The 13290-nt window shown below is 40.6% G+C and overlaps 2 protein-coding genes across 2 annotated transcripts; both read left to right on the plus strand.

Annotated features, from left to right (window-relative positions):
* Nucleotides 1-2692: 2692 nt before the first annotated feature.
* Nucleotides 2693-3269, plus strand: LOC119720406 (snaclec 3-like). The gene has a single exon (XM_038190073.1). It carries the CDS (start codon nucleotides 2736-2738, stop codon nucleotides 3255-3257), a length of 522 nt encoding a protein of 173 aa, XP_038046001.1. The 5' UTR covers nucleotides 2693-2735; the 3' UTR covers nucleotides 3258-3269.
* Nucleotides 3270-3865: 596 nt separating this feature from the next.
* Nucleotides 3866-4812, plus strand: LOC119720416 (lectin-like). The gene has a single exon (XM_038190085.1). It carries the CDS (start codon nucleotides 3884-3886, stop codon nucleotides 4379-4381), a length of 498 nt encoding a protein of 165 aa, XP_038046013.1. The 5' UTR covers nucleotides 3866-3883; the 3' UTR covers nucleotides 4382-4812.
* Nucleotides 4813-13290: the final 8478 nt, after the last annotated feature.

Here is a 13290-nt window from a genome sequence, read left to right on the forward strand (position 1 = left end):
GACGACTGCATTAAGGGGTGCATCAGAATTATAAAATCATAAAACAGGGACAGAAAAAGATGCAGACTCAAAAGTATACCACCTTCAACGTTATTCCAAGCGATACCATTTCCAGCTGATTCATTTCTCAGGGTATTTGATAAAATTCCTATCTTAACTTTAAGCATGTTTTTTTTTCATTCAATCAGTAGGGGGGGGTTGGGGGGGTGTAAAGGATCCTGCGTGGCTGGCTTTATTTTTTACTTCATTTCTTTGCATACAGTAATTTTGTAGATTCACTGTTATTTGTTTGTCGTAGTGAAGACATTTTTTCATGTAACCTAAAAGAGCATTATTTTTCCATTGAAGTTTTGGTATGGAGTATCTACTTGTTAAAACAATTGTATTAAACGATAGTACGGTGATTTTTTAGTATTAATGTTGCAATCATGTTGTACCGGTATGTCTTGGTTTAAATTGCAGCTGTATCTTTCTGTATTGTGAATTGATTTCTTATAAATGGTTCATTCAAATTGGTGCAAAGGTAGTACATGTACAATAAATAGATATTTGGGTAAAGCAGTCATTTTGTTTGTCATTTTGTTCATGTCTGTTTTTTTTCTTCTTTCTTTTTTGTTGTTTTAATATGCCAATACGTTTACATACTCTGCCACGCCCAAGTGGAGTTTTCATTTGCGTTAAAATGATTCTGTTATTCTGAGTAGTTTCGCCATGTTCTTTTGTGTGAGTTAGTGTGGTAATGTGCATTACGGAAGACAGTTAACATAGGCCTAATCGCTATCATATGGGGATTTGTCCGTGCTATCTGATTCATCCAACTTGTTCTTAGTTTGTAATGAATTTTTCCAGGTCATCCAAGAACCGGTATCCAGCTTTAGAGTCCAGCAAGGCTAACTTTTCTGGAAAAAATGGCAAGGATTTTTTTTCCGGTACCGCTGCAAAATCAACTAGAGCAGAATGTTTGTGCTTCACGAAGCACAAACATCAGCTGGTGGTCAGTATGTTACCTTGGTGACCAGTAGGTGAACAATGCCTAACCTGCAAACAGTGCACACGAAACCCGCAGCCGCTAGAAACTCACTACTGGCTAAGTGAGGAAACAAAGCCATTTCGTCAATTTTTCATAAAATGACCACATGCTGACCACTAGGATATCTTTAACCCTAATCTGCAAAGAGCGCACACGAAACCTGCAAGAGGCTGAAATCGGTGAAATCGATTAAACAAGCAGAAGAATCCGCCTTTTAATTTTTCACCAAAACGACCGCTAGTGCCCTCTAGGCAGCTACAGTGGCGGTGCTACGGGGGCATTTGCCTGCCCCTACACTTAAACAGACCGACTGAATCCCACTGTTAGCGAGAGGCCCTTGCAATTAGTAGGCAATTAGCCATAACGTGCAAGACTATCTGCTGACTTAGTACATGTAGATGCAAAGTACCAATTTAGGGAAAAGGAACCCATTAGGCTTACCTTAAGAGTACAGAGTGGATATTAACGCTTAAGTTAACGACATGGAGCTAATACGTCTTACTGCAATAACAGTTAAAGTTCTGGTGTGCTCTTGCTCAAAAAAAGGAATTTGTAAAAAGGCGGGAAAAGTTGCAAAAAAAAGTACAAATGAACTGGGTCCAAAGTCACTAAGAAATTGTGCGCTTGTGATCCCATTCTGTGCTTTTTGCGCCAGTAAAGAAATGTGTCGTCACCCTGTAAGCACAAAAGCCTTAATCATGGAATATCCACATGAGGATAAACCATAGAGCAACTGAGGACCTTGCTCTGTGGATAATTAAACTATAGCATTCCTGGCTAACCCGCGAAATTCGCTACCGCCCCCACTCGCTAAGACAAAATCTGCTTTGTTAATGAAATTGTGCCCTCATATGGAGAACTAGGGAGCATTTGCTCACTCGCCACTAGTGCAGCTCTGTTTACGTGGGAAGACTGGCTCATATCTAGGCGCTCTCAGCAAACTTTCGTTAATACGTGGAAAGTATGTTGGTTAAATTACTTCCTCGCATCGCATCATAAAATATAGGTTTTCCTCTTTCAAATGAATATGATTTCTTCATGGTTAAAGGCGAATAATTATGTGCACTTTTTCATTGAAAAACGGGTAACTCAGTGAAAATTTCGCGTTTCCTATGGAGGTCACGGCACATTTCCCCGATTTTTGAGGGTGCGGGTTTACTTCTTCGAACAGCACACGTGTGAACCCGGTCGCATACAATTACCTTGCACGGTTTCTTACAGATAACAGAATAAGCTTTCCATTCATGTAACAACCGTTTTGATTGGTTGAGAAGAACAAGGGGCACTTTTCTTGTCAAATCAGACATCGCTTTTGTTCTGAGGATCGACCTGCTGTTTATGTATAGTCCGGTCAACCCAGTGGGGCTGTGCAGGTCGCCGGGTCAATGCACCGTTGTGTGTGACCGCAGAGCATGCAGGGCTTTGATTTTCTGCACATTATGGGTGGCAAAGTTCTCCATATGTGGAGACCTTTGGCGTCACCACGCAAAATTGAATAGAACGGTTTTACTATAAGCCTACCTAGGTGGTCTGTGCAAAGGCGTGATAACACTGGGACGTAGTTTTTAGCAGGCTAGCGTTTTCCAAAGCCAACTATAACATTTGGTGCATCACGTAAAACGCCCGCGTGATTTTGGTTTATTCCAAATTTGATATTTTCGTATAAGACTTGGATCTACAAGAGTAACCAAAGGGGTGTGACAAGATGGCAACTTTTAAAACTTCTTCTGTTTTATTCATTATCTGTTTTGTATTAAGTGGAACCACGGATCACGGGTCCATGGTCTTGGGCTGCGCTCCATGCAACACAGGCTGGATAGAGTTTGGGAATCGCTGCCATCTCATCGTCAACAAGCAGAAATCTTTCCAGGATGCCGAGGCGTACTGCCAGGGCCTGTCCCGCCCTGGAAGGCCGGCTCATCTCATGTCGATCAACAGCGAAAAGGAGAATGACTTCCTCATGGAGTACGCCAAGACCATTAATGGTCTTGTTGAGATGAGCTGGTTGTGGATCGGCTACCTCAAAAGTGCCACCCCAAAATGGCTGGATGGAAGCCAGGATAGCTACGTATACTGGGCTCCGGGATATCCACTCAGTTGGCCTATCGAGACCATTGACTTAGTTTGCGTCGGCGTTTATATTCCTGTGGGTACTTGGGTGGATCTTTATTGCATCACAGAAACAGCATTCGTCTGTGAGATGCCGTACAGATTTACCACAAAGTAACTCAAAAAAAGAGAATAAAGACACTGACAATCTTCGATATCTTTATGGCGACACTCATTATTTTGTTTCTACGACGCCTACATGCACGAGGCGTCGGTGAACAGAAATGCCATCCCTTTTAGAAATATAAAGGTCACCCATTCGGAACACTCTCTCACGATGTGCTGAGTCCCAGCGGCCAAATTCATGGCACTGCTGACTGTGAACTTCTCCAATTTAGGAATGCTGTTAAGTCAACCAAAATGAATTAACTTCAAACGGAGTTATGTTTTTCAGCAGTTGTAATGGTGAATAATCTGCCTAATGCACTTAAAAAAATCGCTTTGTATAATGACGGTAGGCATCGCAATTGCTCAATTACAAGTCATTTGGCTTGAACGCGTAATTATGTACTAGAAGAACAATGAACCCGTGCGATGCGACTTCAAAACGAGCGCCCGACAGGCTGTATACGCAATTCGCAAAGCTGGCTTGGAAAAATGGCATGTGAACGTACGAGGGAAATCTTCTGGCTCACCAAAGACTGAGGAAGCATCTGTGGCAAGTATTTGCCTGACATCGTGGTTGACAAAACATTTCAAACATTTGAATTTATATAAAACGTAACTAGCAACGGGATTTTACAGATGGCAACCTTTCAGACTTGCTCTGTTTTATTCACTATCTGCTTAGTGATAAGTAGAACCATGGATCACGGATCCATGGTTTTGGGCTGCGCTCCATGCAATACAGGCTGGATAGAGTTTGGGAATCGCTGCCATCTCTTCGTCAAGAAGCAGAAATCTTTCCAGGATGCTGAGGCGTACTGCCAGGGCCTGTCCCGCCCTGGGAGGCCGGCTCATCTCATGTCGATCAACAGCGAGGAGGAGAACAACTTCCTCATGAAGTACACCAGTGTTATTGGTCAACGTCGGCTGTGGATCGGCTACTTCAAAAGCGCCACTCCAAAATGGTTGGATGGAAGCCAGGACAGCTACGTCAACTGGTTTCCGGGAGAATCAAACGTTGCGTCATCAACCCCTTGCGTCAACATGGCTCCCAGTGGTAGATGGAGGGACGTTCAATCATGCGACACAATATTCCCGTTCGTCTGTGAGATGCCGTACAGATTTACCTCAAAGTGACCACGCACAATAACACATTGTTTACATCACTTGGATGGAATGGTTTCATAGCTCTAATTATTTTGCATTCGAATCGTTGAGACACTCATAAATGAATCGGATTTTGTGTGACACTCTGTCGGTGACGGCAGCAAACCTCGTGGACTGAGTTTTCCTGCGAAGCCACTTAAATCTACAAATTTATAAGGCATCGGCTGTGGCTGTTAAGCGTTGGTCAAGCCAAGGGTCACTGTGCGCGGGAACAAAACTGGCGCCCATACATTCCCACTCACAGTGCACATACCTATTTACTCTCGGTTCACTCGTTAATGTCTATTATTTGTTAAAATGAAATGACTCTTAAAAGTTAACATTCAAACAATATCTTGTCTAAACAAACTGATTACGCAATGTTAAATAGGCCATATTATGGGTGAATGAGGGCGCTATAACGATGCCATTTTGGGGGTACAATAATAATAATAATAATAATAATAATACCGGCGTCTTATATAGCGCACGTATCTACTAACAGTTAGGTACTCAAGACTGGTAATTATGTCTATTTTAAAGACAGGCAAATTATGTTTATGAGAAATATGAGACCCATTTTATGTAGCACCTTTATAAGGGTTTACAAGGTGCTGCGGCGCATATTGCGGCCACTGCCAGAAACACCGGGGCAAACCCCTTCTCTTAGCGATAAGTGTTACTGGGTCCTTTAATGTGCATTACGCAACACACGCTGGACCTACGGCTTTTACGTCCCATCCAAAGGACGAAGCAATAATGGTAAAGTGCCTTGCTCAAGAGCACAAGCACCGTGTTCCCCATCAGGATTCGAACCCACGTACCACGGCACGCGAGTCGAACACTGCAACCATGGGATCACAGTGATGTATGTGAAAATGATATGTGAATTGTTTTCATTTAGCTGAGCTTTTTGGTGATCCGTGGACAGAATTTTAAAACGGTGTTTGTGTTTAAAATCCCGTAATATGCATATTAGTGATTTGAATGATCCTTTTACTAAAAGAAAGCTTGTTAATTGGGCTTTCATACCCTAGATTTTCTATATTGTAGAACTTCGCTAACAAAATGGTCCTGACATTTGGGTTTCCTTTTTTTGACTCGCCCTGTATACAGTTTGTATCGGTGTTCTTAATTGTTCTACCCATGGTAACTTAAAGGTATGTAGGAACATATGCTTTTTGTGCATTGTTTTCCTTGAAGTAACAACTTTGCTCAAAGTGTTAAGTAGAGATGCATATAACAGCTCACCTTTTGAAGTTACAGCTCAGTGGATACTATAGATTTTATGAAAACAGATCTAGAGAAAAAAGTATGCACATTTTTCGAGGGGTCTCGTAATTTGGTCATTCTATAAAATTTAGGGTTCAAAGTGTGACATTATTAATGTCCCTGTTACCTTGATTTGCAATTTAGCATTCAATTATCGTTAAGAATGACTTCAAACAATTTGTATTAGTTGGGTAGGTAGTTTGCTGTTCATGTTCACTCTTGGAGGACGACTGCATTAAGGAGTGCATCAGAATTATAAAATCATAGATGTCAGATGTAACAGGGACAGGCAAAAATGTGGACCCCAAATGTATAGAACTAATTATGACCCACCTGAATTCCATTACTACAGTATTTAACCCAAAAAAGTGTCCGTCTGACAATTTTTGAAAAAACAACATGCAGCTTTTAAATACCACAGCATTGAAATTCATTGAAAAGGAACTTGGTCACAGTGTCCAAAATGTTGTTGTGATCAATTGACCATTGTGCAGTGAGGCGTGTGGGCAATTCAAAACACACTTGGTTTCTAGCTACTTTCTGTATTTTGAATGGATTTCTTATTAGTCAGTCATTTTAATTGGTGCAAAGTCAGTATAATAAATATATATTCGGCTAAAACAGTCATTTCATTTTAATTTTTTTTTCCTTTTTTAATCTTTTTTTTTTTCATTCCCTCTTTTTTTCTGTTTTTCTCTTTAGAATATACTTATACATGTACATACTCTACCACGCTCATGGGCAGGTTTCATTTGCAGACAAGTGTTATCCTGAGTATAGTTCTCCATATTCTTTTGTGTGAGTTAGCATGGTAATGTGCACTATGAGAGAGAGAACATAATCGCTGTCATTATGGGTATTTTGTCCATGCTAACTGACTCATCCAGCTTGTTCTTAGTTTCTCCTGAAAACGGTCAGATCATACTGACCGGAACGTCGAGTTTATACCTCTGGTTCTTTTCAGAACCATTCTCTTAGTTGAGAAATTATTCGCACATGGTGTTTCCGCAAACCTTTCATTATTTAGATTCTTAGTTTGTAATTAAGTTTTCCAGTTGCAAGAACTCGTAGCGTATCCAACTTTGGGTCCAGGGAGGCAACATGACTTACTTTTCTGGGGGGAAAAATAACAAGGATTTTTCTCAGCCACAAAAAAGTGTGTGTGGGGGGGAGGGGGTGAGGGGGGGGGGACACAATCTGACTATTGGGGCAACTGCACACGGCAGATGGTTTGGACACGATGCCACCGTAAGTGGCGCTATTCGAGCGATGCTCGTGGGAGAGAGTAATACTACTACTACTACTAATAATAATAATAATTACACACCCGGGCACTGTACTGCAATTCTGAGAGTGATGGGCACCACACCTTTTCATTATTTCATTGTTTCATGACTTTGCCTCTCCCTTGAACTGTACTCTTTGATGTGATGTCAAAATGAAGGCCAGATATGAAAATAGATCATGTGGGTTTTTTTTAATCAGGTCCTATTTTTGAAACTACATGCCGTTTCACCACTTAACCGAATGATACGCCATATACCTCAATGCACGGATACTTCTGAAGCAGTGTTTTCTCAACATGTTTGTATAATTGTGACACTACAACACACTATACAATTATTAGAACGATCTGGAAATGTTCCTTCAGCTGGTATATGGTAGATGGATGGTCGGCAAAACAGTACAAATACAAGCTTGTTGAAAAGCAGTGAATGTAACTGTTGTGGGGGTACGTGTGTGGGGTTTCCTAGACGACTAAAAGTTGCTTATAGTAAAGGAGCAGGGATGGTTTCTTATCGACTCAAGTCGCCTATGGAAGGAAAGGGTTAATGAAGTACTTGTATGTATTGAACAATATGTTTGCAACCTTTATCTGAAGCTCCTACACTTAAACAGACTGAATCCCTCCTGATATTAGGGAGAGACCCTCGCAATTAGTATATCATGCAAACAGCCATAAATGTTGAACGCTATCCGCTGACTTAATGGGAGGAAAGTACCAATTAAGGGGAAAGGAACCCATTAGGCCTACCTTAAATGCATGACTGCCTGTCATTTAGAGTACAAAGTGGATATTAACGCTTAAGTTAACGACATGGAGCTAATACGACTTACTGCAATAACAGTTAAAGTTCTGGTGTGCTCATCAAACGAAAAGGGAAAAGTTGCAAAAAAGTACAAATGAACTGGGCCCAAAGTCACGGCTTGGCTTACTATAGTTGTGCGCTTATGATCCTATTCTGTGCTTAAAGCGCCAGTAAAGAAACTCTGTCGTCACCCTGTAAGCACAAAATCCTTAATCATGGAATATATGAGGATAAGCCATAGAGCAATTACTGAGGACCTTGTCCCATGGAATCTGCTTAGTTGATTTAGAAGAGTATAATGAAATTGTGCCCTGGAGACACTTGGCGTCACAACGCAACATTGAATATTATACGTTATAAACAGGTCTATAGGTCAGTGCAAAGTGGTGATGACACTGGGACGTAGTTTTTAGCAGGCTATAGCGTTTTCCAAAGCCAACTATAACATTTGGTGCATCACGTAAAACGCCCGCGTGATTTTGGTTTATTCCAAATTTGATATTTTCGTATAAGACTTTCCAAACTATTGGATCAGGCTACGAATTGGATCTACAAGAGTTAATTACCAAAGGGGTGTGACAAGATGGCTACTTTTCAAACAGTTTTATTCATCATATCTGTTTTGTATTAAATGGAACCACGGATCACTGGTCCATGGTTTTTGGGTGCGCTCCATGCAATACGGGCTGAATAGAGTTTGGGAATCGCTGCCATCTCAGCTAATGATTATGGAAACAAGCATTAAAACAACGCACAAAATGCCTGAAACGTCATTACGCATTATGGCTATTAAATAAACTCTTAAAGAAAAATAATAACGTTTACGATGGGACACATAATGGAACGTCCATTACATTAGCACTAAGAAAACAACAGGCATCAAATGCTTCAAGTTCACTGTAAAAGCAGTTTGTCAAATTGTGTTATGTATATACACAGTCCCCTAATGCACTTTAAAGAATCGCTTTGTATAATGACGGTAGGCATCGCAAATGCGTACTTAATTACAAGTCATTTGGCTTGAACGCGTAATCATGTAGTAGAAGAACAATAAACCCGCGTGATGTGACTTCAAAGCGAGCGCCCGACAAGTCTGTATTCGTAAAGCTGGCTGCGAAAAGCTGCGATAGCTCAGGAATTTTTGCTTGTCTTTAAAACAAATAATATTATTAAGTATTGCATATGCTGTGATAATAACGCGTGAACGATATCCATACTGACAAGATGTCAACTTCATTCCGAGTACAAGAGGGCCATTTCATCGCTCCAATTTCATTCGAATCTTTGAGACACTCAGAAATGATCCGGACTTCTTGTGACTCTGTCGGTGATTACGTGCGAAGGCTGCAGCAAACTTCGTGGACCGAATGTTCTTGCGAAGCCACTTAAATCTACAAATTTGTAATTCATAGGCTGTTGTAACTAGTGGTCGTTTAGTGCTTTTGTGTGACGTTTATTGAAATAAAAGAGAATGTGTCGCCCGTACAAAATGGCGCCGCGCTGACCACTCCCAGCTAGTAAAAGGATAACTGTATGTTGAAAGTGATTTTGCGATTGGTCACCTGACAGTCAAGATCTGTCCATATTCATAGCTTAGCTGTACCGGCTGGCCGTCAGCAATTACCTTTTGTGCAAACAAGAATAGTCACTGACCATAATGCGCATGCGTCAGTTGGTAACGGCGTAGCGTGAATATCCGACTCCATGTGGACTCATTGGTAGTACTGCGCACGCGTGAGTACGATACTATGCTATTTTTAGGATCGTTTCGGGAGAGTGACCTGTCACGTGCGAGGGATCAACCAATAATAGGGAAATAGGGGTCCGATTTTCATAGGAGTCGGATTTTCATGTGACAACGGAACGGTTCTCAGACTTAACTTCCCTTAAACGCCTTTACTGCATGCATCCAGGCACAGTACGTCTATACTGTACAATGGACGGAATGATTTTTATTTCATGCATAATAGACCACGTCACAAACCTAGGCCATATTTGATTTTGGTATAGTTGTAAGGAGTTTCCCTATACATGTACTTTTTAACCCCGTATTGACTTAAACTTTGGACGCTCATCAAACAGCCGTCGTTTGTCACGAGGCGATATTGTTTGCTTTGAAAATGATGAGGAGATGCTTTTACAGCGATATTTCATTAAATTAAATTATTATAGCTGCGCAATTGCCCCCCCCCCCCCCAACCAAGTTACTCATTGGCGTGATTTCATTGGCTGGTTAATATTTTTAGCTCAGCACGTAGCCCCCCCCCCCCCCCTTGACCGCACACGGTGAGTTTTCCGCCTCGAGAGGCGAAGGAAATTAAGCAAGGGGGAGAAATTTTCCTCCCGACCTCGCGAGGCAGAAAACTCAGCAAAAATTCACCACACACAGGGGATATTTTGTGAACTACGTGCTGAGCAAACGGCCTCCAACGTAGCTCTCGTGTGCGGCGGGCTTTAGGTACCTTCAAGATGACATCATCACCCTGGGTTATATCATTATGTTAGCCAGGGAGTCCAAAATATTCTTCACGTCCTCTATCGTCGTAGATGGCTTGATGCGGCCAAATGAAGCTCTGCATAATATAAAACAAAAATCGATTCAATTCAACTGGCTAATTTGTGGTTTGTTTTTACATTTTAAACATTCGCAAGTAGAATCCAAATAACGGATAAACATATAGATACAGTATATCTGTAGATAGAAACAATCATGTATTTTGTTTGCTCTTCATCGTTTTGAAAAATACAGCACGTCATGCATCAGTCACGTCAATATACCACAAAAGAGGGAATAAAGTAATTGTGCATTTATAAGTCACCACCATTAGGCTTCTACAAAAGTAGCCCGTAAATGAACCGTGGTATAAGCCATCATCACTGTAACGAAACTAATCGTTGCCATTTTCCTGATACCTCCATTTTCATAATCTATGCTCCATTGTGTTACGGCTTCTAAAACACCTGTGAACACATCTTGAGACGGTTTTCCGTGCCAGTAGACGTTGATGTGGCATCTGGAAAAGTTGTAGGTTCTCAAGTATTGCACTTTGTAGTAACAGTAACATGTTATACTTAATATGGTTTATTCGTATATTGTGTATAAGTGCTATCCGTTGGTTGCTATGTCTTTAGTACTTTTTTCAGATTGACGCTGTCTTTATATTTTTGGCCGTGCACGGTAAAATACAGGGTGAGTCAAAAAAAGCGGAACCCAAACCCCAAAATTTATATTTCATGTTATAAAATATGTAGCACCAAACATAATTATGACTGGAAAGCCAATTTCATATGCCAATTTTAGATGAAAAAAATACTGAAATTGGTCGATCCGTTCAAAGAATATCACCATTTAAACACAATGGCCCTAAAACCTGTCTCGTCCAAAAAAATGCGATTTCAAGAATCGTCGTCACAATTGTCTTTAAACATCACCAGCGATAAAATCTCAGTTTAAACGTTTAAATATTCAACAAAGTCTTTTTGAAGGCCCGTCTTTTAAAAAAAGTAGATTTTATAAATAATATTGTTTGCCTAACCGGGGTTGTTAATAAAGATATTGTGCACTACAGGTGGTGACAGTTGTTGAAACAAGTATTCTGTGTCATTTTCTTTGTTGTTCCAAACAATCAAAACACACAATAAATTGCTTTTTTGGACGAGAAAGGTTTTAGGGTCGTTGCGTTTAAATGGTGATATTCTTTGAACGGATTAAGCAATTTCAGTATTTTTTTCATCTAAAAGTAGCTTATGAAATTGGCTTTCCAGTCATTATTATTTTTGGTGCTACATATTTTTTAGATATGAAATATATTTTGGGGGGTTTGGGTTCCGCTTTTTTGACTCACCCTGTAGTACAAATGTAATGTGATGCGCTCTTGGCCAATCAAGAGACAAAAACTGTGGGTGAGGTTTGTAAATAAAATATCATAATGCGCCCTTTTGGGCTCTAGTGCAAAACGCGCTTTACACGAAATGATAAAGATCCTTAAAAAGTAAAACTATTTACCTCGAAAACTAACGGTTTCCGTGTAATTATTACGATAATGAATTTCGGGATACAAAATTTGACTAGTGACATATTCGTTCAGCTCCCCATCGGTTACGGAAAAAGTATTATTTATCAGCTTTTTGGGGTCTGCATGTCGGCGACGGTGCGTCATGTTTTCATCAATTACGTCATCGGTTAGTCGAAGACACGATAAAAGACGCCCGCTGAATGGTCAAAATCTGCAGGTCAAGAGGTAGCTGTCTTGAATAATCACCGAATCTGCAAGCACATGCAGATGGGTGAGTTCTGTTCCAAAGACAAGTCTAATGCATGCACATCGGCTCAAACTTTGATGGCTTTATGGTTTTATTCACTGGAAATACGTTTAGGCAAGGCCGAAAATAGCTGCTTCTTTTCTCCGTATAGGCCTATTACATGTATTTAAAACGTTATATGTGGATTTTCAGTGACCAAGACCTTTGAAATATTGGTAGTAAACAATACATTTTTTAACCCTTGGTGGAGCCACACAGTGATAAAATTCTCCACATTTACCAAATATGGTCATAACTTTTTTCAATGGGCCAATAAGGCCAAGATTCCATGTAATTCTCACCCCTGGTATACACCACAAGCCTATAGACTCCCATTGGCCAGACCTAACCACTGCAGAGTAAGGAGTGTTGAAAGACAACAGCCCCAAGAGGCGCCTGATGCCTTTGTGCAGTAAATGGATATCTTAGTGGCCAACCCCTTTGTGCCACCGATCTCTCTGTGTCAACTTCCCTCGTGCCGCCCAGAGCTCAGACAGGTCGTAAACAATCCTGGCCCACACAAAGGCCATGTGGCTGCCCTATCTTGTGCATAAGGGGGTTATTGACCTAGAAACACGTGTGGTGATAAAATTCTCCATGTGGTTCCACTGCGTAAATTTTTTGGTCTCCTTCGTGCAAGGGTTCAATAGATTTTGGCATTCTCTTGACGAAAGTGTACCTTTAATAACTACAACCTGCAAGCTCTTTCTTAATGCCTAAGGGCAAATTCTTCTCATTTTACTTTAGGCACATTGAAATTGGGAATCGCGAATTATGAATCTAAAATGCGGCTTATTTTGTGCATTGGGTTACTTTAACTTGTTGACTGACAGTTGTGTGTTTAAATAAGTCAACCAAAAATTAACTAAATTGAACATGGATTACTTTCTCTTCAACCGTTGTAACAGTAAATATTCTTCATTAGACGACCTTGTTTTTGTTTTTTTGCTAATGATTATGGAAACAAGCATTCAAAGAACGCATACTAAAAAAAATAACGTTTACGACGAGACACCGAATGAAACTTCCATCGCTTTAGCCCCAAGAAAACAACCGGCTGCTTCACTGTAAAAGCACTTTGTTCAAGTTGTTATACACACGGTCCACTAATACACTTTAAATTATTGTTAAATGACGGTAGACATCACAATTACCATCCATTAATCTTGAAAGCGTAATTTACCTTAATAGAAGCACAGTCCATCCGCGCGGGTGCGACTTCAGAGCTAGCGCGCA

Source organism: Patiria miniata, unplaced genomic scaffold (genome assembly GCF_015706575.1).
Source record: "Patiria miniata isolate m_02_andy unplaced genomic scaffold, ASM1570657v1 HiC_scaffold_13, whole genome shotgun sequence".
In the NCBI taxonomy this organism is placed as follows: domain Eukaryota; kingdom Metazoa; phylum Echinodermata; class Asteroidea; order Valvatida; family Asterinidae; genus Patiria; species Patiria miniata.